The 24,758-nt window shown below is 40.0% G+C and overlaps 2 protein-coding genes and 1 pseudogene across 3 annotated transcripts; 1 reads left to right on the top strand and 2 right to left on the bottom strand.

The window, feature by feature from the left end:
* Positions 1 to 94: 94 nt before the first annotated feature.
* EIF3J (eukaryotic translation initiation factor 3 subunit J) lies at positions 95 to 24,607 on the bottom strand. Its single transcript, XM_079768030.1, has 8 exons — positions 24,553 to 24,607; positions 24,374 to 24,477; positions 12,508 to 12,562; positions 11,921 to 12,012; positions 6,397 to 6,511; positions 4,070 to 4,231; positions 1,774 to 1,847; positions 95 to 1,417 (listed from the first exon to the last, which is right to left on the bottom strand). Exons 1-8 carry the CDS (start codon positions 24,590 to 24,592, stop codon positions 1,286 to 1,288), a joined length of 774 nt encoding a protein of 257 aa, XP_079624156.1. The 5' UTR covers positions 24,593 to 24,607; the 3' UTR covers positions 95 to 1,285.
* LOC307097843 (protein S100-A10-like) lies at positions 12,575 to 21,157 on the bottom strand. The gene has a single exon (XM_079768031.1). The coding sequence runs from the start codon at positions 20,983 to 20,985 to the stop codon at positions 20,692 to 20,694; it is 294 nt and encodes a 97-aa protein (XP_079624157.1). The 5' UTR covers positions 20,986 to 21,157; the 3' UTR covers positions 12,575 to 20,691.
* Positions 21,413 to 24,366, top strand: LOC307097547 (large ribosomal subunit protein eL21-like; annotated as a pseudogene). The gene is made up of 2 exons: positions 21,413 to 21,446; positions 21,601 to 24,366. The product of its transcript is annotated as a large ribosomal subunit protein eL21-like (transcript).
* Positions 24,608 to 24,758: the final 151 nt, after the last annotated feature.

Genomic DNA, 24,758 nt, shown 5'->3' with positions numbered 1-24,758 from the left:
ATTGCTTAAAAATATATATGTAATAAAGATCACTCAATCTGTGCTCACAGCCATACCTGAGTTATAAGCTCAATTACTCCAAATAAATAGTTCTAGATATCTTAATTAGGCCTTAGTAACTAAACAACCAAATAATGTTTCTCCAAATAAATAAAATGAGGAAAGAGGCCTATACCTTTGTTGCTATAAGGTGACCCTATTAAGGGCCTGACAAATCATTTTTGTTTTAAAGCTATTAACTACTCATCAAGCATTTATTAAGCTTTGTTAAGTATATAGAGAACTCTAGTCCCAAGAGCTGTGCTCTATACTCTCCAAAAATATCTCTTGGGAGATAACACCAAATTTAAGTCCTCACAATAGTGATTTTATTAAATTAGTTGCTTTATAAAACATTGCAGATGTCATAATTGTTAACATAACAATTTACCAAACTAGTTAACTGGTGCAACTTGCTGAGCATGTTTTATAAAGAAAAGAAAATGCCAAAACCCTGTTTAAAGTTATTCCACTGCAGCCCAGAAGAACAAAGGAGATTTGTTCCTCAGATACTTCAATCAGGCAAATAAAGCAGGTAGGGTTTCCCTCCCCCATCTGAAGCACTTCATCAGTAGAATAGTCTGATACACTAGACAGTATGCACTCAAGAGATTCCACAACTTGTAATACAATAATGGAGAGGTTTACCTTCTTCAGCTTCAAAGTGGAGGGTTTTGGTCATTTAATTTTTAAGTATCAAACTAGTGCTTTTCAGCCGGCCGTATCTTCACTCTGACATAAGCAGTCTTCTTCACAATGTATGTTTAATATCCTCACGCTCAATTTTAAGACAAAGCAATTTTAATACTAGGTGCACACCACATGCCCTTGCTGCGAACTGCTTTTCTTGACAAGTTATGAAGTAGTTCAAGGAGGTATGGTTAAGGCTGTATTACTGAATGGTGCTGGTCAATACTACACAATTTTTTGTCATGTCGCACTCTTTGTTTCCAATTTAGTGACTGCTGCTATAGAATCAGATAGCAACAATGACAACATTATTAAGTTTGTTTTTTAAAACTATGATTTAGTAGCAACTGAGGTTCCCAATTTTAACCCCTTGGCAGCAAGATCCAAGTTCCCTCATTTGCACATTAGCACCTAAGTGTCAAGGGGTTAAGTAACCAGCACAAAAGATACTGCACTTCTGATTGTAGCATTTGGCAGAACTGAAAGGAAAGGAAGTTGTGCTACATGTTGAAGGGATTGTGGGCAACAGAAAGAAGACACCAGAGAAGATAAAATGTCACATGAAATCTTCAAAGTCTTGTACATATCCTCCATCATAACCACCATAATCTGCCAGATCGTCTTTCATGGTGGCCTTTAATCCCCCTCCAGGAACCACACCTTTCTTCTTCTTTTTGGCTTTGCTTTGCTAAAGATAAAAGAGAGTCAATTCATGAGACTTGATCTACCAAGTGTATCTTATCTGGTACAGCAACCCTCAAAGAGACACCAAAGCCTTTGGTCACAGAAAAACTTCAGTTCTCTAAGGGAGATTCCCAGACAACCCAGGGCAATTTCTACTATTAATTCAGAAACCAAGACTGTGAACATGTTTGTTTGAAAAAAAAAAAAGAGTAAAAGTCACTCACATTCACACTGTTCTATTCCAATTTAAATGGTATCGGTAAACTGCTTGACCTTTAAGTTTCCCATACTTGTTAAGAATGTTATGCCTGCACCACCATCCTAATGAAATACACACTGCCCCACACAGCTTGCTCTTACCTTTTCTTGCTTCTGTTTCTCACTACAAAGCACAGTCAGTGAATTGGTGATCTTTTTCAAGTCATCAATTTCCACTATAAAAAAAAAAAAAGTATGCCACTAATTTTTAATCATTTTGGGGAATAAGTAAAGGCAAAATATACATTCTTCCCTATGTGCCATGAGAAATCCAATTTGTCTATCAACAACTTCAGTAACTTTGAAAAGGTTGTAATTCTCCTGTTTGACGTATGGTCAGGCATACAAATCAGAACTATTAAAAACTAGAGGCCCAGTGCACGAATTTGTGCACCAGTGGGGTCCCTTGGCCTGGCCTGTGGGATTGGGCCAAAACTGGCTCTCTGACATCCCCCTAGGGATGGGATCCCAGATTGCAAGAGGGCACAGGCCAGGCCAAGGGACTCCACTGGTGTGTGACTGGGGCTGAGGAGAGACACAGGAGGTTCGCCAGCCAGGGAGGGACCGCAGGAGGGCTCCAGGGCGTGTCTGGCCCATCTCCCTCAGTCCCAATAGGCCGGACCCCAGCAGCAAGCTAACCTACCAGTTGCGAGTGTCTGCCCCCTGGTAGTCAGTGCATGTCATAGTGACTGGTCAACCGGTCGATTGTCCCCTATTGGTCAGTGCATGTCATAGCAGGCAGTTGAGTGGCCTTAGCATATCATTAGCATATTACGCTCTGATTGGTTGAACGGTCGACCGGACACTTAGCTTATTAAGCTTTTATTATATGAGATAAAATGGCAAACTCAGCAACAAAAAATTTATCTTTATAATGACCGGTTATCAACAAGACACCAATGCTAACCAAAGAGAAACTAAGTGTCTTTACAGCTCAGTGTTCCCTCCTATTCTCTCTTCCCCACCAAACATACAGATAACCATGCCCTTCCATAATATCCTTGATGCTCAGTGAGGAGCAGCTGAATGAACATGGAATAACAGTTCTTAAATCTATAGATGACAACTCCCTACCCACTGGAGTCTCCATTTTCTTGCACAGGAACTAGAATGAAAGTAGTAGCTATCTCAGAAATCTGTGTGCTATTAGGAGACAAGCCTCTTTTAGTGAACAATATATCCTTTTATCTTTATAAAAATACTAGAGGCCCGGTGCACAAAATTCTGCACCCTCTCCAATCCGGGACCCCTGCTGGTTTAGGCCCAATCCCAGGGATCAGGCCTAAACCGGCAGTCGGACATCCCTCTCACAATCCTAGACTGGCTCCTAATCACTCACCTGCCTGCCTGCCTTGTCGCCCCTAACTGCGCACCCACCCTTCGCCCCCCCGCCGCTGGCCTGATCGCCCCTAACTGCTGGCCAGGTCGCCCAACTGCCTCCTCCCTGCCGGCCTGGTCGCTCTTAACTGCCCCCCCCTGTCGGCCTGGTTGCCCCACACAACATGCTTGTTCAGTCATTTGGTCATCCCCCTGCCGGCCTGGTCGTAGGCAGCCATCTTGTGAGGGCATGAGGGTTAATTTGCATATTACCTCTTTATTTTATAGGATTAAGCTGAAAACAGTTTTTAGCTACCAAAAAGTATATGGTTTTGGTTAGGGAGCTCCTTCAAAAACAGGAAAAATAGTATATGCAGAAAAGACCAACTCTAGGGATATAACTCATCAAATAACCCCCAACTTAGTAATAATTTCTCAAAACCCAATTTAAAATCCATTATGTAAAATTCCTTTTCCCCAATCTTAAAAACAGTAAATACTAGCAAAACCAGTCCCTTAGGTATTGGTGCAAACCCCTGGTTGTCACTCCCACACCCAGCCCCTGAAATGTGTGAATGACTCCTCTCAGGGCACAGCACCACACCCATGGACCCAGAGAATAGATGCCAGCTCTGTTGAGCAACTTGCACCTGGTCACGGGCTTCTTCATTTATAAAATGAACATACAGTTGCTGTCATATCAGCTCTAAAGTCTTATATGCCCAGAGAGCATTTTCCCCAAAAGACACTTCCTAGCCCCTTTCAAGATATAATTAGATAAAACAATAAGCTAGTGTTGTATTAGCTGCTGTGGCAACAAATCTCAGATGTCTCCTTGGGAAACCATTGTAAAAACATTAAGAAGGCAGCCTCAGCCTCAAAAAGGAACAAAACCATTCAAACTAATTGCATGTTTGCAGAACACCATTCTCACAGTAACTACTAAAAATTAAATACTAAGTCTGTATATTTTAGCATTCCTACTCCACCCCCCTCCCCCCAAAAAAAAGTCAACCTACATCTTCTTGAGTTTTCCCTTACTAAAATCCACCCACAGGGGCTAGAGATTAGAATTACTTACATGAAATACACACATCTCGAACTAAGGCTTCTAAAAAACTGGCATAATATAATGACTTTTCATATTGTGTAATTTTATCTTTTAGTAGCTTTCCAAACTCTGTGAAGTCATCTCTTGAAGATGGGTTCATAGCATCTATTCCAAAAACTGTATTAGTAACACCTGTAATAGAAAGGGAGCACTGCAAATATCAAAGATTTTTTTTAAAGTTTATAAACCAATTAGATATCTGAATAACCCTGCTACTTCATTCTAAAGCAGAAATTCTTAACCTGGGGCCTTGAACAGAATTCAGGGGGCCTGTGAATTTGGATGAGAAAAAAATTACAGCTTTTATTTTTACTAACCTCTAGTTTCCTTCCATTTTGATTAAAGACAACAAATCACAGTAGCAAAACCTAACTGCTACCAACAGAGGTCAGACATTTTCCTTTCACGTTATAGTTGTCTCAGATATCTTGAAATATTATTCACAGTCATTATTACTTTAAAATTACATTACTTATTAGACTGGCCCTAGGTCTTACTCAATTCATTAATAAAGAAGCATGTAATTATTGTATCAAGTTATTTTAATATTTTGATAGCTATTTCAATATAAAAGATTTCTTTTGTAAGTAAAATCCTATGTGTTTTGTTTTATGCATTTAAAAACATCAGATTAAAAAGGGGCCCACAGGCTTTGGCAGACTGCCATGCCAAAGAGTCCCTAGCACAAAAGGATGCTCTTAAAGCATCTGTCCAAGAACAGCCCAGAATAAAGTGGGGAGAGAAGGAAAAAAGCAAAGAAAACAATGGTTTCTGTGAAAGTATCCACCTAACTAACTCTAGAAACTAAGCAGGAGCAAACCACATGTTAAATCCCACAGAAAAATTAATATGTTGGTACACTTTTGTGTCCTCAGTAGTCTAAAGTAAATTAGTTAACAATGCCACTGATTCAGTATTTTAATATGAGAAACACAACACGGAAATCCTATTAACCCAATGATGACTGTGTGTATGCATGTTTTTGCCTTTTAATCTGTAATTGGTGTCCTATATTAGGATTTATGGGTACCACATAAACCCTCCTCTTTAATAAACACCTGGGCGGCTTTTACCATCCTTGAAGACACAAGAGAATGGCTGCGTGCCCTCTGTGATGAGAGTAAGTGCAGTTAAGACATTGCAAGCACATTCCAGTGGAACGAAGCATCAACAGCAATTCTTGAGATTACTAGTGGCCCAGTGAAAGATAAGGTCACACTTCCCATAAAAAGGAAATGATTACTACAGCCAGCCTGCTTGATTATCTTAAAGAAAAGGAATGAGGGAAAAACTAGATCGTTTTTGGCTCTAGGTTTCAATTTCCAATTATTTAACTGTTTCCATTATGATCTACTCTGCAAAGTACTCAATAGCTGACAACAATAAACTTGGTTAAAATGAGAGCTTTTACTTTCTCTGGCCATGTTCCTTTCTTTTACCCTCTGTGCCATGTAACTCTCCCCCTGGGACACTCTGAACTTATCTATTTACAGGACCTTGAACATGTCTTTTATCTCATGCACTAACCACAGCTGCAGGTATGGCACACAGAATGGAAGCCGTCTAGAGAAAAGGCATGGTGAGGGCCAAAAAGGGTTGCAGAAAGAATTACTCTGAACATAAGAAGGCACAGCCAAAGTGGAATACCACCCTCTCACCACCACCCCTCCCTCCCAGCACTAGCATGCAATATTACCCAGACTTAAGACAACAGGACAGTCCTACAGATAGTATGGTATTTAAATCTCAAAGCTACAGACCTCACATTCCATCCAAATTTCATACAGTTGATGAATACATTTTAAAAAGTGGTAGATTTTATTTGGGTCCAATGACTTTTTATCATAATAATCTTTTATTTGGCCTGGCTGGTCTTGCTCAGTGGTTAAACATCAACCCATGAACCAAGAGGTTGCCGGTTCGATTCCTGGTCAGGGCACATGCCTGGGTTGTGGGCTTGATCCCTGGTGGGGGGCGTGCAGGAAGCAGATCAATGTTTTTCTCTCTCACTGATGTTTTTTTTAATCTCTCTTTCCCTTCCTCTCTCTCTAAAAAATCAATTTAAAACATTTTAGAAAAATATATTTTATTTGATACTCAAAACATAATTATTCAAAAATCTAAATATGCATCTCACTCTACCATAATTAATTTGAAACCTCAAATAGAAAGAGAATAAAACTGCTAATATCTAAATTAGCCAGTAATATGTTTCTTCGAAGAAGATGTTTTCTAAACTTTCATAACTACTAAGATTTTCACAGTAATTACTTGGAACCTCAGTATCTCCCACTTACCAAAAGTTTCTTTTGCTAATTCAAGGTCTGCTTCTTCCTGTAATTTCTTTAGCCGCAGCTTATCTGCTAATTGTTCTTCTGGTGTTAGTACTTTTGTTTCTTCAGGTTCTTCTAACTAAAATGATACAGAAATGAAGTTTTAAAAGGGCTGGAATCATGATAGGTGGACCCAGTACACCTATTTTCTATGAATTTTTTTATAAGCACATGTAATCATAAATAATAGCAAACACTTAAAAGTATTTACATACCGTATTTTGGCATTCTTCTAAACATTTTAGATATTTTTATCCTAATATTAAAGGGAAAAAAACTGAGGCACAGAGAGGTTAAGCAACTTGCGCATGGTAACAGGTTAACACAGCTCGTAATGGGAAAGAGCTGAGATTCGAATCCAGGAAGACTGAGTTTATTTATACAACCTTTTTAAAAAATAAAAAATTGAGCCCTAGCTGGTTTGGCTCAGTGGATAGGGTCCCGGGTTTAGTTCCAGTCAAGGGCACATGCCTGGGTTGCGGGCTCTATCCCTAATAGGGCGCGTGCAGGAGACAGCCAATCAATGATTCTGTCTCATCATTGATGTTTCTCTCTCTCCCCCCTTCTCCTTCTTCCTCTCCCTCTCCCTCTCCCTCTAAAATCAATAAAAGTATTTTTTTGAAGCCCTAGCTGGTTTGGCTCAATGGATACAGCGTCAGCTTGCGAACTGAAGGGTCTCAGGTTCAATTCTGGCAAAAGGTACATGCCTGAGTTGTGGGCTCGGTCCCCAGTAGGGGGTGTGTAGGAGGCAGCCAATCAATGATTCTGTCTCATCATTGATGTTTCTCTCTCTCCCCCCTTCTCCTTCTTCCTCTCCCTCTCCCTCTCCCTCTGAAATCAATAAAAGTATTTTTTTGAAGCCCTAGCTGGTTTGGCTCAATGGATAGAGCGTCAGCTTGCGAACTGAAGGGTCTCAGGTTCAATTCTGGCAAAGGGTACATGCCTGAGTTGTGGGCTCGGTCCCCAGTAGGGGGTGTGTAGGAGGCAGCCAATCAATGATTCTCTCTCATCATTGATGTTTCTATCTCTCTCCCCCTCTTCCTTCTTCTCTAAAATCAATAAAATATATATATTTTAAATATATATTTTTTTAAAATAAAGAATTGAAATTGTAAAAAAAAAAAAAAAAAAAAAGATTTAAGATTGTAGACAGAGTGAAAATGGCACTCACATTCTGCTGCTAAAACTGTATACCGAAATAATCTTCCTAGAGCAACTTGGTAATAAGTATCAAGTCTTTATTGATAATTTCAACTAAAGTTAGAACCAAACTGAATGTTCAACAACCAAATGATTAAATAAAGTATGACATATCCATATGATAGTAATATGCAGACATAAAAACACTTACTTCCCAATCACACACCACTGAGATGTTAACATTTCTATACTGTGATATCATTTTCTACAACACACACACACTGCTTTTACTACGATAAGGGGAAATCTTCGATAATACTAGTATTTATCAAAGTGGGAAAAAGTGAAGGGAATTTGTGTCATTGATAATTATCCATGCCTATGCAGTTTGAAGATTTTGATTCAGAAGTCCACTTCTGAAATAGATCATTTTATTTCTCATGGAGAATATGAAATGAGAAAGTGCATTATGCCAAGTTAGAAAATCTCATTTGCTAGAAAGAAAAAGGGAAATATCTTATTTGTCTAACATGTTAAGTGTTGACATCAAGTATTTCTTGCATCAAAGCTAAATATATCTTAACTCAATACCTGGCCTAAGATAAACTGATTACATTCAGAGTAAGGTTTATGTTAGACTTGTATGTACCCACTAGAGGCCCGGTGCACGAAATTTGTGCACGGGGGCGGGGGGGGGGGTGTCCATCAGCCCAACCTGTACCCTCTCCAATCTGGGACCCCAGTGGGATCGGGCCTAAACGGGCAGTCGGACATTGCTCTCACAATCCAGGACTGCTGGCTCCCAACCGCTCACCTGCCTGCCTGCCTGATTGCCCCTAACCGCTCCTACCTGCCAGCCTGATCACTCCCTAACTACTCTGCTGCCAGCCTGATCGACGCCTAACTGCTCTGCTCCCCTGCCAGCCCAATTGCCCCCAACTGCCCTCCACTGCTGGCCCGATTGCCCCTAAGTGCCCTCCCCTGCTGACCTGGTCGCCCCTAACTGCCCTCCCCTGCCGACCTGGTCGCCCCCAACTGCCCTCCCCTGCAGGCCTGGTCCCTCCAAACTGCCCTCCCTTGCTGGCCTGATCGCCCACCACTGCCCTCCCCTGCTGGCCATCTTGTGTCCACATGGGGGCGGCCATCTTGTGTGTTGGAGTGATGGTCAATTTGCATATTACTCCTTTATTAGTTAGGATGGACAAAGACAATAGGGTGGTGGAGGCCTGGGGTGGAGGACAGAATGGAAGGGGTCAATGTGGGGGAAAAGGGAATATATGTAACACTTTCAACAATAAAGATTTATGGCAGGGGAGGGGGGGATAAGAGATCAACCAAAGGACTTATACGCATGCATATTACCATAACCAATGGACACAGACACTGGGGTGGTAGGGGCTTGTCCTGGGGGGCGGGAGTGGCGGGGGGGGGGTGTCAATCAGGGAAAAAGGAGACGTATGTAATAATTTAAACAATAAAAATTAGGGAAAAAAAAGTAAAGTTTATGTTAGAGACTAATATCAAGATAGAACAAAATACAAAATAAGTATAATTCTAACTTCAATGACCAAGAAAGATCCAATCAGTAGAACTTTTGACTTCTGAACATATTTCATGGTTAAAAAATAAAGTTAAGCCTGGCCAGTGTTGCACAGTGGTTGAGGGTCAACCTATGAACCAGGAGGTCATAGTTCCATTCCTGGTCAGGGCACATGCCAGAGCGGGCTCAATCCCCAGTGTGGGGTATGCAGGAGTCAGCCCATCAATGATCCTCATCATTGATGTTTCTATTTCTCTCTTCCTCTCCCTTTGTCTCTGAAATCAATAAAACTATATATTTTTTAAAAAAATAAAGTTAAGCCATAGCCGGCTCAGTTGTTTGGAGAGTTGTCCCGTATACCAAAAGGCTATGGGTTTGATTCCCAGGTGAGAATTTTAAAAAAAATTAAATAAAAATCTTAAAACTGAAACAAAATAGTGTATCAAACTAGACATAATGCCACTGGGAAGAGAATTCAAATGACTTTAGAACCCAGGACATAATTATACATCCTTAGCAGGACATATTCAAAGCTCAAAATGAATTGCAAGGAAATCCTAAAATTCATTCAGTAGCTAGCTCTACCTTGTTAGTAATATTGGTATTGTAAAAAAAAAAAAAAGTGTTGTCAGAATAAGAAAAAATATCAAATGAACTAATGATTACACACACACACACACACACACACACACACCCCTTACTTTCCTAGCTTATTAATCCATGAAAAGGGGTGTAGGCTATCACAATAACACGAAGTACTACAAGCATCTAGATTTGGCCTCTAAATTTATTTTCCACTAAAAAAAAACCTCAGAGGAATAATTCCAGGGTTAAAGAAGAATGTTTATCGGGTAAGGCTGGCACTTCTTATTGTATCAGAAAACAAGGAAGCTTTCAAAGACTAATGGGGTCCCTGTGAAAAGGATAAAGACAGAAACTGCTTAAAGGAACTCCTGCTGGCCAAAGTTGGGACAGTTTGAGCATCAAAAAAACTACTGTATCTTAGTAAAGCACAAAGAATTTATAAAAATCTCCAAGTCCATAAATTTACTCAAAATAAAAAAATAAAATCCACAAAATCCCTCATTTTCACCACATGAAGTTATTATATCCCTCTTTACTCTGAAAATTGATAATTAAAAAGAAAAGAATTACTCTGCCTTTCTAGTACAAACCATATCCAAAGGAACCAAGTAGCAAAAGAAGAAAAAAAACTCCAGCCAATAAAAAAAAAGGGAAAAGAAGTCACAGAATGAGGAAAATCACTATTCTGTAATATCTAATGAAATAATTAGGCAATGATCATCAGTGATATAAAACTATTGGGTGAGAAGCTGACGTGAAATTGGATTATTTGCCAGAAGAAATACACTGAGTGGTTAGATTATTATAATCTCTGAACGCATAATAATCTGGCCACTCAGTGTATATCCTATATAATAAAAGACTAATATGCAAATTGTCCCCCCGACCAGGAGTTCGACCAGCAGGCAGGCTGGCCAACCGCCCATGTCCCCTCCCCCTGGCCAGGCTGGCGGGACCCTACCCATGCATGAATTCATGCACCAGGCCTTATATATATATATTTATATACTGAGTGGCCAGATTATAATAACCTGGCCACTCAGTGTATGTTATTTTATGAGAAGGATCAGGTTGTCTCAACTTTAACCCAGTGATCAATTTTAGCATCACTAATAATAGGACAGACATTACATGACTATTGATATGATGTGAAGCAATATGAAGAACACAGCATTACCTCTAAAGCAGCGGTCACCAACCTTTCAGATCTCATGGACCACCAGTGGGCGACCACTGCTCTGAAGTATTCCACTTTGGGACAATTATAAAATGAATAATGTCTGTTATTTATTTTAGCAAAAAATAGATGAAGCAAATATGGCAAAATATTAACAACTGTGATCTGTATGATTATTCATTATGCTATTTACTTTCGCACTTGAAATTTTTAATGAAAAGTCAAGGGGAAAAAACTATGATCTGACATGGAAAGATCTCTCCAGGCTATAACAAATAAAGCAAGGTGGAAACTATAAAAAAGAAATAAGGCCGAAACCGGTTTGGCTCAGTGGATAGAGCGTCGGTCTGTGGACTGGAAGGTCCCAGGTTCGATTCCGGTCAAGGGCATGTACATTGGTTGCGGGCACATCCCCCGGTGGGGGTGTGCAGGAGGCAGCTGGTCGATGTCTCTCTCTCATCGATGTTTCTAGCTCTCTATCCCTCTCCCTTCCTCTCTGTGAAAAATCAATAAAATATATTTTAAAAAAAAAATAAGATTATACAATTGTATCCAAATATATAAAGACACCTTGGAAACATAAGAAACCAATATTTACTTATGGGATACAGGGAGAGAAACAGGATAAATGAGTGAAGGATTGGGAGTGCTTCTTATTTTGATTTTTGAATCATTTAAATGTGTTTTCTATTTAAAAAAACAACACAAATTAATACAAGATTCCTGATCTTGCTCCAAATATTCAACAACAAAAACATATAGTAACTGGCAGAGAAACGGACACTTTTCATATGACTATGGTCATTACACAATCATACCTGTTCCCCAATGTTTGTGAAAACTTGAAAGGCATTCTAATACATAAAGTTTCTGGGTTTGGTTTTTGTAAAAACCACAAATTCAGTTTTGGGATAAACTTATTGATGGTGTCCATTTAATGCCTTTACAAAGCCCCTCAAATTGCAAGGTAATATTTGTTGCCTGTTAAGACACTGTACTACTATTGATGTGAGAGTTCTATATTTTAGAAAATCAATAGTACTTACCCTCTTTTTAATTTCTTCTTGCCTTTTCTTCTGTTGCCGTTCTTTCTCTTTTATCTTCTCTGTTATTTTTTTCTTTTCTGAAATTTTTACTTCTAAAAGTAAAGAAATTTTTAAATCAAATTATTTTTAATATTTTCCAGTTTATGGATGAGACAGACATGATACTTGTATACTTCAAGAGGCCAACCCTCTCCCAGCTCCAATTTCATATGGTGATTTCTTGGCAAGAATGGGAATGTTCTGGAACTCTTCCTTTCCTCTCTAACCTGACCCCTAAGACCCAAACACCTGCCTTCATATTTCCCCCTAGTCCTTTTAGGCAGGACTTAGATCATTCAACTATGATACCATGCCCTTTACTCTCTCCTAACACTAAAAAAAAAAAAAGCATGTATCTAATCTAATAATGTTTTGAGATGAGAGAAGAGATGCAGGGAGAAGAGAATAAAGTGGGAATGGAAGGATGTTTGGTTTCTAAATACCAAAATTTTCAATTTTGTGAGTTTTTTTTCATTTGTCTTAACATAGTAAGTACCAGATACTCACCAAGACATAAAACCAAAAATGTAGAAACCCCAGTAGCTCACCTGGTTTTACTTCTGCTTCCTCTTTTTTTTCCTCATCATCGTCATCCCAATTATCCTAAAGAAAAGAACCTCCATTAGTAACTCTTGCATTTTTACTTTCCCATGTGAACTTTATTATCAACTTGTCTAACTCCATAGAAACATGCTTGTTGGTATTTTTTTGGTAACTGCATTAAATTTATAAATTAATATTGGAGAACTGTCATCTTATGTTAAGCTGTTCTTGCCAAGCAAAAGGACTATCTTTCCATTTGTTCAAGTTTAGCTTTGTATCTTTCAAGGATTGATTTAAAGTTTATCTTTTAGAGGTTTTGCACATTTCTCCTTTTATTTTAATTTCTTTTTGCACATTTCTCTTTATGTTTATTCCCAAGCATTTCATCTTCCATGTTACTACTATAAATAGGGTTGTGTGTTTTTTCCCTTTTATGTCCTGGTTATTTGTGTATAGAAAAACTATTAGTTTTTGGTTTTGGTTTTTATTTTAGAGAGAAAGGAAGGGAGTGAGAGAAGAACACCGATTTTGTTGTTCTACTTGTTTATACATTCATTGGTGTGTGTTTTTGTACGTGCTTTGACTGGAAGTTGAATCTGCAACCTTGGCATGTGGGGACAAATGCTCTAAACTGAGCTACCTGGCTAGGGTAGGTTTTTTTTTGTGTGTGTGTGTGTGTTTTTTGTTGTGTGTGTGTTTTTGGTTTTTTTTTTAGCTTTTTAATGGAATTTATTGGGGTGACATATAGCCTACCATACTGATTTCATTTACCACTTAAATTAGTTTTATCATTGGTTCTCTAGGGTTCTCAAAGTATACTATCATATCGTCTGCAAACAAGAGATACCTTTAATTCTTCTTTACCAATTCTATGCCTCCACAACTGATTTATTTTATCTAATTGCAACTGCTACACCCCTAGAGCACAATGTGAACAGCAGGAGAGATAATGGGCATCATTGCCTTGATCTTCTCTAAGGGAAATGCCTCTAGTGTTTCCCCATGAATTGCTATGAACCTCACCACATTTATGCAATAAAATTTATCAATCTTTTATTGCCTCTTGATTTTCTTACAGCAAGGAATTTTCTTCTAGAACATGTATGATTTTATTGTTTTTTTTTCATTTAGATATCTGATCCATTTGGAGTTTCTTTTGTATGGTGTGAAATATGGACCTATTTTATCTTTTTTCCAAATGGTTACCTAGTTGTAACAGCATCATTTATTAAAAAATCCATTTTTGCCCCGTCATTTACCATATACTGTATTTCCATAGGCATCTGGTCTATATCTGCTTTCTATACTATCCCATTAATCTATTGTTTCTTCATACATCAGTACCAGACTGCTTTAATTAATTACATAGACTTTATAGTATGTTCTTATGTAAGCTAGGGCTAGTCTCATCTTGTAGATTTTTTAGTGTTTTCCTGCCATTCTTGCATATTTGTTTTTCCATATTAACTTTTATATCAACTTGTCTAATTCCATAAAAAAGCTTCTCCATTAACAAGTAAAACGCAAGCCCTGGCCAAGTAGCTCAGTTGGTTAGTTAGAGCATCATCCCAATATGTCAAGGTTTCGAGTTTAATCTCAGATCAGAGCACATACAAAAATCAACCAATGAATGCATAAATAAGTGGAACAACAAATCAGTATTTCTCTCTCTTCTCTCCCTCTCTCCTCCCCTCTTCCCCACTCTCTCTCTAAAATCAATAAATAAAAGTAAAAACCACCACACAGGACAACCAAACCAAAACTAAAACCCTCTCTTAAATTCATAGTTGTTTTAAAATAAAAAAGTAAGTACTTTACCCTTCTTACTTTCCCATATGTAAAAACATCCAACATTCTAACCATTGGCTCAATTATTTCAAGCAGTATTCCATACAGCACAACCCTGGTTACTGAATTAAATACAGTGCAAGGTTGGGCAAAACTAGGTTCATAGTGTTTGTATGGAAAATAATACAATAATTAATAAATAATACAAGAATAAACTCTTTTGCATATTCAATATTTAAGAGGAGTCAAGAATTGATAAACAGCTTCATGGAACACACTCCCTAACTTGGGTGGGACACTTTAAGGTAGATATATACTCTGTCTTTTCTACCTATAACACAGTCATTGAGCTAAAAATAAACTGATTATCAAACAATTTTCTAAAGGCTCCACAGAATTCAGAAGGTTTAAGTTTAATAAGAACAGACACAGCTCTGTGTTTAAATAGGGTTTTAATGTATAGGTAGCCTGGACATTGTCTAAGCAACCACCAGGCACACTATGACACACAATTTGAATCTGAGCCATAGGATGGCAGATGCAGAGCAGGCAGTCCTGACGCTACTAGAAGATGCAAAGGATGACTAATTGCTTTAAATATGACACCAAGCTTCTGGTTTTATAACAAAATAGATCATAAAATCTGAATCAGTCTAGGAATATAAACTAACCAAGCTTTGATTCTTCTCTTTTTTTAAGATTTTTTTTTTACTGGTTTTTAGACAGAGAGGAAGGGAAATGGAGGAGAGAGAAACATTGATGTGAGAGCAAAACACCAATAAGCCACCTCCCACATTCCCCCCACTGGAGATCTAGCCCACAATCCAGGCAAGTGCTCTCACCAGGAATTGATCCGGCAACCCTTCAGTGCTCAAACTGAGCCACACTAGCCAGGGCAAGCCTTGATTCTTTTTTATTTTATTAAATATATTTTTACTGATTTCAGTGATGAAGGGAGATAGAAACATCAATGATGAGAATCATTGATTGGCTGCCTCCTGCATGCCCCACACTGGGGCCTGAGCCAACAACCCGGGCATCTGCCCTGACCGGAAATTGAACCTCCTGGCTTATAGGTTGTCAACCACTCAGCTATGGTGACGGAGCAAGACTTCTTTTTTTCCTTTTCACAAGCCTTGATTCTTAATAAAAATCTGTACGTCCACCAAAGAAACAAAAAGTCCGAATTAAGGCTGCCATGAGGTCTGCAAGCACAGTAGAAAGAACTTATATAGAAGTAAAAATATTTTTATACATATGAGCCTAACCAGCGGATAAGGACAACAGGAGGGTGAGGGCATGTGTGGGGAGGGGTGTGGGCTGGGAATGGGGGGATGAGGACAAATATATGATACCTTAATCAATAAAGAAATTAAAAATATATATATATTTATAATCACTTTACCTTGGCAATTTAACCCATAGCTCAGAGTTCACAGAATGAAAGCAAACCATGAGCAGACTGGGGGTTGGAGGGACTGGGTGAAAGAGGTGAAGGGATTAAGAAGTACAAATTGGGCCCAGCTGGAGTGGCTAAGTGGTTAGGCATCAACCTATGAACCAGGTCAGGGCACATGAACAGGTTGCTAGCTTGATCCCCAGTGTGGGGTGTGTAGGAGGCAGCTGATGAATGATTCTTTCTCATCATTGATATTTTTCTCTCTCTCTCCCCGCTTCTGAAATCAATAAAAAACATATTGGGGAGGGAGGGGGAGAAGAAGTACAAATTGGTAGTTACAAAATAGTCACAGGGATGTAAAGTACAGCATAGGCAAATATAGTCAAGAATATTTTGATAACTATGTATGGTACCAGGGGGTACTGGAAATACTGGGGAGAACACTTTGCAAAATATATGATTGTCACTATGTTGTACACCTGAAACCAATACAAAATAATATTAAAAGCAAGCTGTAACTGAAAAATAAAATATTAAACCTGTGTTATTGGTTAAAAAAGAAAGAAAACCAGCTAGTCATTGTTGGGACATCTGAGATAATAGAGTTAGAAATTAGAGAGCAAATGTTTGCATTACCTTTCTGGTTTTACTTAAGTCCTTATAGCAATACACCACAAGATGAAAGGAACCAGAGAACTAAAAATAAAAGTTAACTACTAGATATTTTGTTGTTGTTTTAATCTTCACAGGATACAGGAGAGCTGGGTCTGTGAGTGGCATGCTGCTTAGGCAGTGCTTCAGATAGGAGGACCATTTGCTTATTTCCAGGAAGTGCATATTCACAACTCTAATAGTGATAATGATGATAGAAGTAGTAGTAGTAGTAATAGTAGTAGTAATAATAATAATAGCATTTACTAAGTGCTTACTTCACTCCAGGTACTGTACAAAGGGCTTTATATATAACACAGTAACCCTCACAGAAGTCTTTTAAGATGATGTTATCCCCATTTTACAAAGACACTAAGACCCAGAAATAGCTACCCCACAATCTCAGTGAAACATTTTCTGAATGGACCAAAGTTCCTTTAAAGTGTCATGGTAAACATGACTTCTAACCTGAGTCATGAAATATAATATAACTATCTGGGAACTAGGTCCCTCCCCACCAAAATTTGTTCTTTCAGTTAGCTCTGAATGAGCTCCCCTAGAATCTCCTCAAAGAGAAAGGTATGGCTCCTATAAAGAAAATATGCCCAGCTACAACTACATAAGTTACCCATAGTGATGATTTTATACTAACTTTAAGAACCTAGTCTAGCATCTCAGGTACTGAAAAGCTAAGAAGGAAGAGGTATGGCTGAAAATGAGCAATTCCTCATTCCAAAAACTACTAAATTGAGAAACATGCAACAAAGCTTTTTTTTCAATGCTGATTCCCTTTCCCATTAAAACATCATGCCCACCCTACCATAGCACTGCTCCCTCAGTATGTCATGCACACTAACTCTATGCCTCACACCTTCTGTCCCTGGTTTCCCCCTCAAAGCAAAAATCTTATCCCATACAGTCAAGTTAAGACTAGATAGAATTCCACATTCCCTTTCCCTTCTCCTTCCCCCACAGGCAGGTATCCCTTAACCTGTAAGGGACCCCATGAGACTTGCAACCAGGGAGCAATGGGCAGCAGCAGCTCGTCCCGGGCTAACCCCCTGAACCTGTCTCCAGGGCCCCCTTTCCTCTGACTTCCCAGGGAGCCAAAGCAGCCCAGCTGAGGCTCTAATGCTCCTTCTATGCCCTTCGTTGTTTCACTGCCCTGAGTTTTTGCTGTGGTCAATAAATTCTTGCTTTTCTTAAAAAAAAAAAGGAAACTGGTCACATTTCCAAATAGATATAATCCCCAAAGCAAAAGGCCAGGTAGCTTTCCCCAGCAACTTAAAAAGAGTTTTTGTTTCCCTAGTTATAAAATATGCAGGTGCTCTAAAAGTAAATGTAAGGTAGAATTGTCTAAATCTGCCCAATTTTCTGTAAACACTAGGACTTTGTAAATGCTGACAATAAATTCAGATAAAATGCAAAAAGGATTCCTAGAGAAACACCTAAAAAATTAACACTTAAAATAGGGAGTAAGTCTGTAATTTAGTAAGCCTTAAATGGTTATTTGCTTCAAGAGACTACCTATCAATATCCAATTAAATTCCTTACCTAGTTATTTTAGGTAGCCAATAAATCTTGCAACCATTACATACAATTTATCTCCTAAAATGGCTAGCTTCCTTAGAACAGAGGCTGTTTATAAACTACAACTTGCTTATCTATACTCTTCTCCTACAGACACACACCCAACATCATTTGAGCCATTTCTCTGAGAGATATGGCTGCTTTTCAAGTTTTAAACTGCTTCCCAATTGAACTAAGAATTGAAAACAAAAATTTTAAACCGCTTTTTATTTATAATAATGCGGCCAGTAGTTGGTTGGTCTGTCATTTTTATAACGTACAACTACAGAATGTCACATGCAATTAGAGAACACATTTAGGGCTGAAAATGCTTTCCAACTTAAGCAAGATATATTTATAGATCGTCAAACAGAAGTAGTTTCAAGAGCAGTAAAATTTTTCTGCCCCATAGCCATAGCCCACTAACTAACATATATTCTTCCCCCTTTTCTTTAAGTAGTTTGAATTAGATAAAGCATAATCTCTTGCAGGAAAAGAGCCTTTCACTGGCCGGTGTTTTGTTGTTGTTGTTAATCCTCACCAGAGGATATTTTCTCCATTGATTTTTCAGAGAAAGTGGAAGGGAGAGAGATAGAGAAACATCAATCTGAGAGACATCGATTACACCGGACTGGGGCTGGGATCAACAAGCTGGCAACCCAGGTATAACCGGAATCGAACCTGCAACCCTTCAGTCTGCAGGCCTATGTCAACAATAAATTCAGATAAAATGCAAAACCAGCTAGGCCCTGGCTAGTGTTAATCTAACCTGCTCTGAGAGGTCTCAGAACTCTGTAATGGCCCCTGGCAAGGCTGGATTTCCCAGCAAAGTTCAGTTTTTAAAAGAAGTTCAAAGATTCTTCCATCATCTTAAAGCTATACTGGTCTCTGGAAACCAAATCATTCATTTAATTCAACTTCATTAAGTTTTTAACATCCTATTATGTATGGTTTAGCACTCAGCTGAATTCCTTCCCAGTGCCTGTCTGATATTCTGAACTGTTATGAATCAATACTACTTTAAATTCCTCGCTAAACAAGATCTAGATCAAGACACAGAACTCTAACCAAGTAGCTTAATTATTTCCAGTGTTCCAGCATTACAATAACAGTATGTAAGTATTTTTCAATAGCAAACATGCTTCCTAACTAAAAACTTTCATTTATAAAACCTGTCAGGGTATTGCTCTGGCCGGTGTGGTTGAGTTGATTGAGTGTTGTCCCATGTACCAAAAGGTTGCTGGTTCGATTCCCAATCAGGGCACATGCCAGGCTTGTGGGCTCAATCCCCAGTAGGAGGTGTGCAGGAGGCAGTCGATCTGTTCCCTCTCTTCCTTTCTCTCTAGAATCAATAAATACATTCTTTAAAATAAAAAAAGCTGTCAGGGTATTGAAATGATATAATTGGGATTTTCTTCAAAATAATCTGGTTGGGCCCTAGCCTGTTTGGCTCGGACCAAAGGGTCCCGGGTTCGATTCTGGTCAAAGGCACATACCTCAGTTGCAGGATCCTCCCCTTCCCAGGTCCTGGTCAGGGCTCATTCAGGAGGCAACCAATGTATTTCTCTCACATCAATGTTTCTGTCTTTCCCTCTCTCTTTCACTCCCAAAAAAATCAATGGAAAAATATCCAGTAAGGGGAAAAAAAATCTGGTTGGGGGAGGAGAGCTGTAAGTGGCGATATAGAAGAAAGAAGATTGGCCATGAATTTATTAAACTTTTCTTTCTACTTCTGTATGTTTTGAATTTTTCATAAATTACACACATACTTAAAGATACCCATTTCCTGGCAAAATGCTCACCTTCTGAATATTTCCCAACAATCTCCCATTTCTCTAAACACAGATCCCCTGCTTCAGAAGTGCTATTTCCAATGCTTGCAAAATGTCCTTACTGTGACAGATTTAAGCTATTAACCCACAAAGGACCCTAACAGATGGTTCAATGGGTAGGATGCTGCAGGCAGTTTTCAACTCTAGGATCTTTATAAGAAATTCTATAACGTTATAGAAGCGAATGCCTGAGACACTGAACACAACCAGAAGCAGTTTTCTCAAAACAAACTGTACACTCTTTGAATAAATCTAGCTTGGACTCTGTTCTACTAAAATGCTGGGAGACTAGTAAAGTTGTACTGTCCCGGCTTGCAGTGGATAGGTACTCACTGCCTTCTTGTCAACACAGCCTACACATCATTCCAGCAATGGGGAAAGAGTCCAGCAATATATACCAAATGAACAGTTCCTCCCACAGCCTCTGGATATCATCAGTACAGTAAAAGTAAAACAAAGCGAGTATAAGAGGAAAGTATGCTCCCTGGTTCTAACCTTTTCAAGTGGAAGAAGCATAGGCTTTCCCTCCATGAACATTAACAATTCTATCGTTTACCTAAACCACTTCTGCCACTGTCAGATAGCTATTTTAAAAGTCAAGCGCAGCAAAATGCTATAATGTCTACTAAAAGATAGTAAACTACTGGAGTGAATTACTGTAACAAAGACCTCAGTTTTCCTTTCATTTCTCAGGACATTACAAATGACATTATATTTATATTCTTTTTTTTTTTTAAGAAACTTGTTTATTGGGGGGCAAGAGGATACAAGCAATATAAAAATCAAAAGCTTATATGGCTTTATTGGCTTTTCTTTCTCTTGTTCAATGGGGGTGAGATTTTATTTGTACTTTTTTTAAGAGTTCCAATCTGCTCATGAAATTCTTATACAGGGGAAGCTGTGGGGCACATATTCCATTGGGAGGACTCTTATCAGGGTGAAGTAACTGCTCACTTCCTTCCCTTCTGTTTCATGTGTACTACGAGATAGTCACTGCATGTGATGGTGAGCCCAGGAATTAGCGAAAAGCAGCTCTGGAAGCCCACTCTGCCGCCTCGGCACTGGTCCAGGTTCTTCATTATTTTGTCTACAGCCAGAGGGTCTTTTTGATTTTCCAAAAATCCAGGGAACTCCTTTTCCATGAAAACTCTTAGGTCCTTCTTTGTTAAGTAGCCTTTATCCCCAGCAAACTTATGAAACGTGAACATCATGGTTTTCATGGCGTGTTCCATTTGAGACGGCATTTTGGTGAGGTCTTGGCGGGAGGCACGGCAGGATCATCGGCTGCTGGGATGCGCGGCCAGTCTAAATCTATATTCTTAAAGGTTAAACACTAGATACTGATATAAACTGAAAATTTACTGTTTCCACATATCTTCTGAAGACAAAATTCACATATTGGCTGGTGTGGCTCCGTGGTTAAGGGATGACCTATGAACCAGGAGGTCATGGTTTGATTCCCAGTCAGGGCACATGCCCAGATTTCAGACTCAATCACTAGTTGGGGGCATGCAGGAGGCAGCCGATCTCCCTCTCTCTCTCCTTCTCCCTCTCCCCCTTCCTCTCTCTGAAATCAATAAAAACATTTAAAAAAATTAACATATTGTATTAAGGACTATGATTACTCAATCTCATGGAAACTAAGCCTTGTTTGCATCTCCTTAGGAAAGGATGAGGTACTATAACATTAGAATTCAGATATTTGGTATTACTCACTACCATCCAAGGAGACAAAATTCAACTTTTGATTGGTAACCTTTGAGCAAGCAAAAACTTGCTTGATAAACTTGGTCATTCCATTCAAAACATAAAATTCAGCCTTTTGGCTGGAACCGCCATCTTCCAGTAATCTGCCAAAGTGACTAACACAAAGGGAAAGAGGAGAGGCACCCGCTACATGTTCTCTGGGCCTTTCAGAAAACATGGAGTTGTTCCTTTGGCCACATACATGTGAATCTACAAGAAAGGTGATATTGTGGACATCAAGGGAATGGGTTTTATTCAAAAAGGAGTGCCCCACAAATGTTACCATGGCAAAACTGGAAGAGGGTCCAGTGTCACCCAGCATGCAATTGGCATTATTGTGAACAAGCAAGTTAAGGGCAAGATTCTTGGCAAGAGAATTAATGTACGTATTGAGTATATTAGGCACTCTAAGAGCCAAGAGAGCTTCCTGAAACGTGTGAAGGAAAATGATCAGAAAAAGAAGGAAGCCAGAGAGAAAGGTACCTGGGTTCAACTGAAGCGTCAGGCTGCTCCACCCAGAGGAGCACACTGTGAGAACCAATGGAAAGGAGCCTGAGCTGCTGGAACTCATTCCCTATGAACTCATGGCATGATAAGTAGAAAAAATAAAGAAGACTTCTGTGCTGATAAAAACGTTTCTCTTAATTGGTAGAAGTGTGGCATCCCTTTCCCCAAAGAATTAAAGAAAACTTTGTGTCCTAAAAGAACACACAAAAATCAACAACCATAAAATTCACAGTAAACTGCCATTATGGCGAGAATTCACTCCTTCTGAGCTTAGGAAATAAAAAATGTGGCACAAAATAAACCCCAATACTAGATCTAAACAGCCTAAGAATACATTCCATTAGCCAGAAAAAGTAAGAGAAATTAACATTTACTGAGTGCCTACCCTGTATCAGGCAATTCTGCTTAATGTTTCCTCTGCTATCTCATTTAAAATGTAAATTAACCCCCTGAGGTAGCTCCCTTAATGACAAGTTACAGATTGAAAACTAAAACAAAGATTAAAAACTTGCTTATGACCACAAATATAAAAAATGTCAAGGCAACGTATCAACCCAGGTCTGTCGATTCCGGAGTCCAGGAATCAAACTATTCTGTGGATATCATTATCATGAGAATCTTGAAGAAACTCAACAGAAATAAACCAACATTTAAACTTGGAAATAAAGCAGCCAAGTTCAGCTTTCTTCTCCAAGATCAACTTCAAAGTTTATATAAAATAAATAAGCTATTTGTATAAAAGAAAAAAATTCTGCACTGAAAGAGTAAACTGGCAAGATGACTTTTATAGTCCTTTAAACTCGTAAATCTCCAAAATTAATCCCAAGTGGTCAGAATTACATTTATCAGGATTAATACCATAGACCCAATAATCTCAGGCAGTTTACTTCATGACATCAGCCCAGATTACTCCACTCAAACCTCATTTTCTGATACTTTTGTCCAGATTTCTCTCATCTTTTCTTCTCATTTGATAATTTATTTCCAATTTTCATTAACAGGTATCTTAACTGCTGCATCCAAGTATACACAGAAAAATTAAAAGGGCAAATCTGAACTAAAGGCTCCAAACAGAAAATCTTCTACAATGTAGGGAAGTAACAGATCTTACAATGAAGGGGTTAACATAATCCATTCCCATGTCTAAGTACCTTCACAACTCTACTCATTTATTAACCCCAATGTGTGAAAAGCTCCCATCATTTCTGAACCTCAGGTTGTTCAAGAAATTGTATATTCACCTCATCAGACTCAGGAGAAAGCAGTACTAAGTATTAAGTTAACAGTAATTATCTAGCTCAAAATTTTTTAACCCAAGCAGAAGGACTTGTAAAAATAAGTGAATGCCAAAGAGTAGAAGTTGGGAGTAAAATATTCACTAAATGAACCAAAATCACGAAATACCACTTTCCAATTCATAAAAAACTTTATCTGCACAAATATTTTAAAAATGTGAGAACTTTATTAATAAGAGTCTTAACATGATGGGCTTGAGACTTCTGAAGCTACCTTTAAAAAATGCCATAGTCATAAATTCCTGAAGCCACATAAGCCCCCAGGAGTTTTCAAAAGTGAACCATGAAGGTAAATCTGGATCACATCTACAGGCATGCACGGGCCCCCTCTCTAACCCCACCACCAAGTCTGCGACCTCTCGTGTTAAGATGAATGTCACTCTGTCAACTTTACAGTTTTCAGGTCACTGCGGGCTACCTGCCCCGTTTCTGAGCAGTAACTGGTGGCTATTTCAGTACTCAGTTCATCCTTTTACCACAGGGTCTGGGCAGAGAGGCTGAAAGTTACTTCGCTTTACTATTTCTATTTCTCTCGCGTGAAAAAGTTAAAATTAAGCCACAACATTTTCCTTGTCTAATTGTACAAACTCTACAACTGGGCCTTCGGGGGCATAAATGAATTACTGGCTCTGGGGAGACAGGAGCTCGAAAAGGCAGGTGCGTTGCAAGGTTCTCCATATGGGACATGAGCAGTGGGGCTCCATCCCCGCTCTGCCGGCCTCATCGGGGCGAGAGGCTCCGGACCACGAAGTTTGCACGTGGGCCGCCCCGCCGCTGCTGTCACCTCCCGTCGCCAGTTGGCGGGTGGGATGCAGGCCGGGGCGCGGACCGACAAAGGGCTGGGGCTGGGGCAGGGCCGCCGCCGCCTCGCCGAGGAAGTCCGAAAGGCCACGCTGCCCGCCCGGCCACACAGTCGGTGAGCGGACGGGGAGAGGGCAGCGGCGGGCCCTAAGCTCGCGCCCGACCCAGGGCTCGCAGGCCCGGGCGGCGCCCCTGGGCCCAGGGTCCGTCCGCCCGCCTGCCCGCCCAGCGGTGGGCAACTCTGCCCGCGACGGCGCTGCCCGCAGCCCCGGCCCGCACCCACCTTGACGTCCTCGTCCTCGTCCTCGCCTTCCCAGCGGTCCCCGCCGGCGGTACCGCCGGCCCCCACCTTCCGCACCGGGTCTTCCACGGAGAACGTGTCCGCGTCTATGGAAGAGAGCGAGCCGCGTTAGTGCCAGCCTGGGCGACGGGCCGCGCCCTGCCCCCGGAACTTCCCCTCACCCCAGGAGTCGGAGTCCCCCGCCGCCGCCGCCGCCGCCATGTCGAGCCGGGTGTGAGCGTGTGTGAGGGGCGAGCCAGCGAGGGGCGAGCGCGGCGGAGGTGAGTCACTGGATTCGCTCTCGTTGGCCCGCGCAGGGCACGCTGGGACCGTGGCTGACTGGATGGCCGGGCCCAGGCCCCGCCCCCTCTGGCGGCGGCGACACGCG

The sequence above is a fragment of the Cnephaeus nilssonii genome (genome assembly GCF_951640355.1).
Source record: "Cnephaeus nilssonii genome assembly, chromosome: 4".
Lineage (NCBI taxonomy): Eukaryota > Metazoa > Chordata > Mammalia > Chiroptera > Vespertilionidae > Cnephaeus > Cnephaeus nilssonii.
This window is presented reverse-complemented; position numbering and strand designations above follow the sequence as displayed.

Excerpts from the sequence above, each read along its gene's own strand:
- EIF3J (XM_079768030.1), bottom strand. The coding sequence starts at position 24,592 with ATGGCGGCGGCGGCGGCGGCGGGGGACTCCGACTCCTGGG. Across the intron at positions 6,512-11,920 it reads AAGAAGAAATTAAAAAGAGG|TTAGAAGAACCTGAAGAAAC; the intron begins GTAAGTACTATT and ends GTATCATTTTAG. Across the intron at positions 1,848-4,069 it reads TCGAGATGTGTGTATTTCAT|TGGAAATTGATGACTTGAAA; the intron begins GTAAGTAATTCT and ends TTTTTTTTATAG.
- LOC307097843 (XM_079768031.1), bottom strand. The coding sequence starts at position 20,985 with ATGCCGTCTCAAATGGAACACGCCATGAAAACCATGATGTTCACGTTT.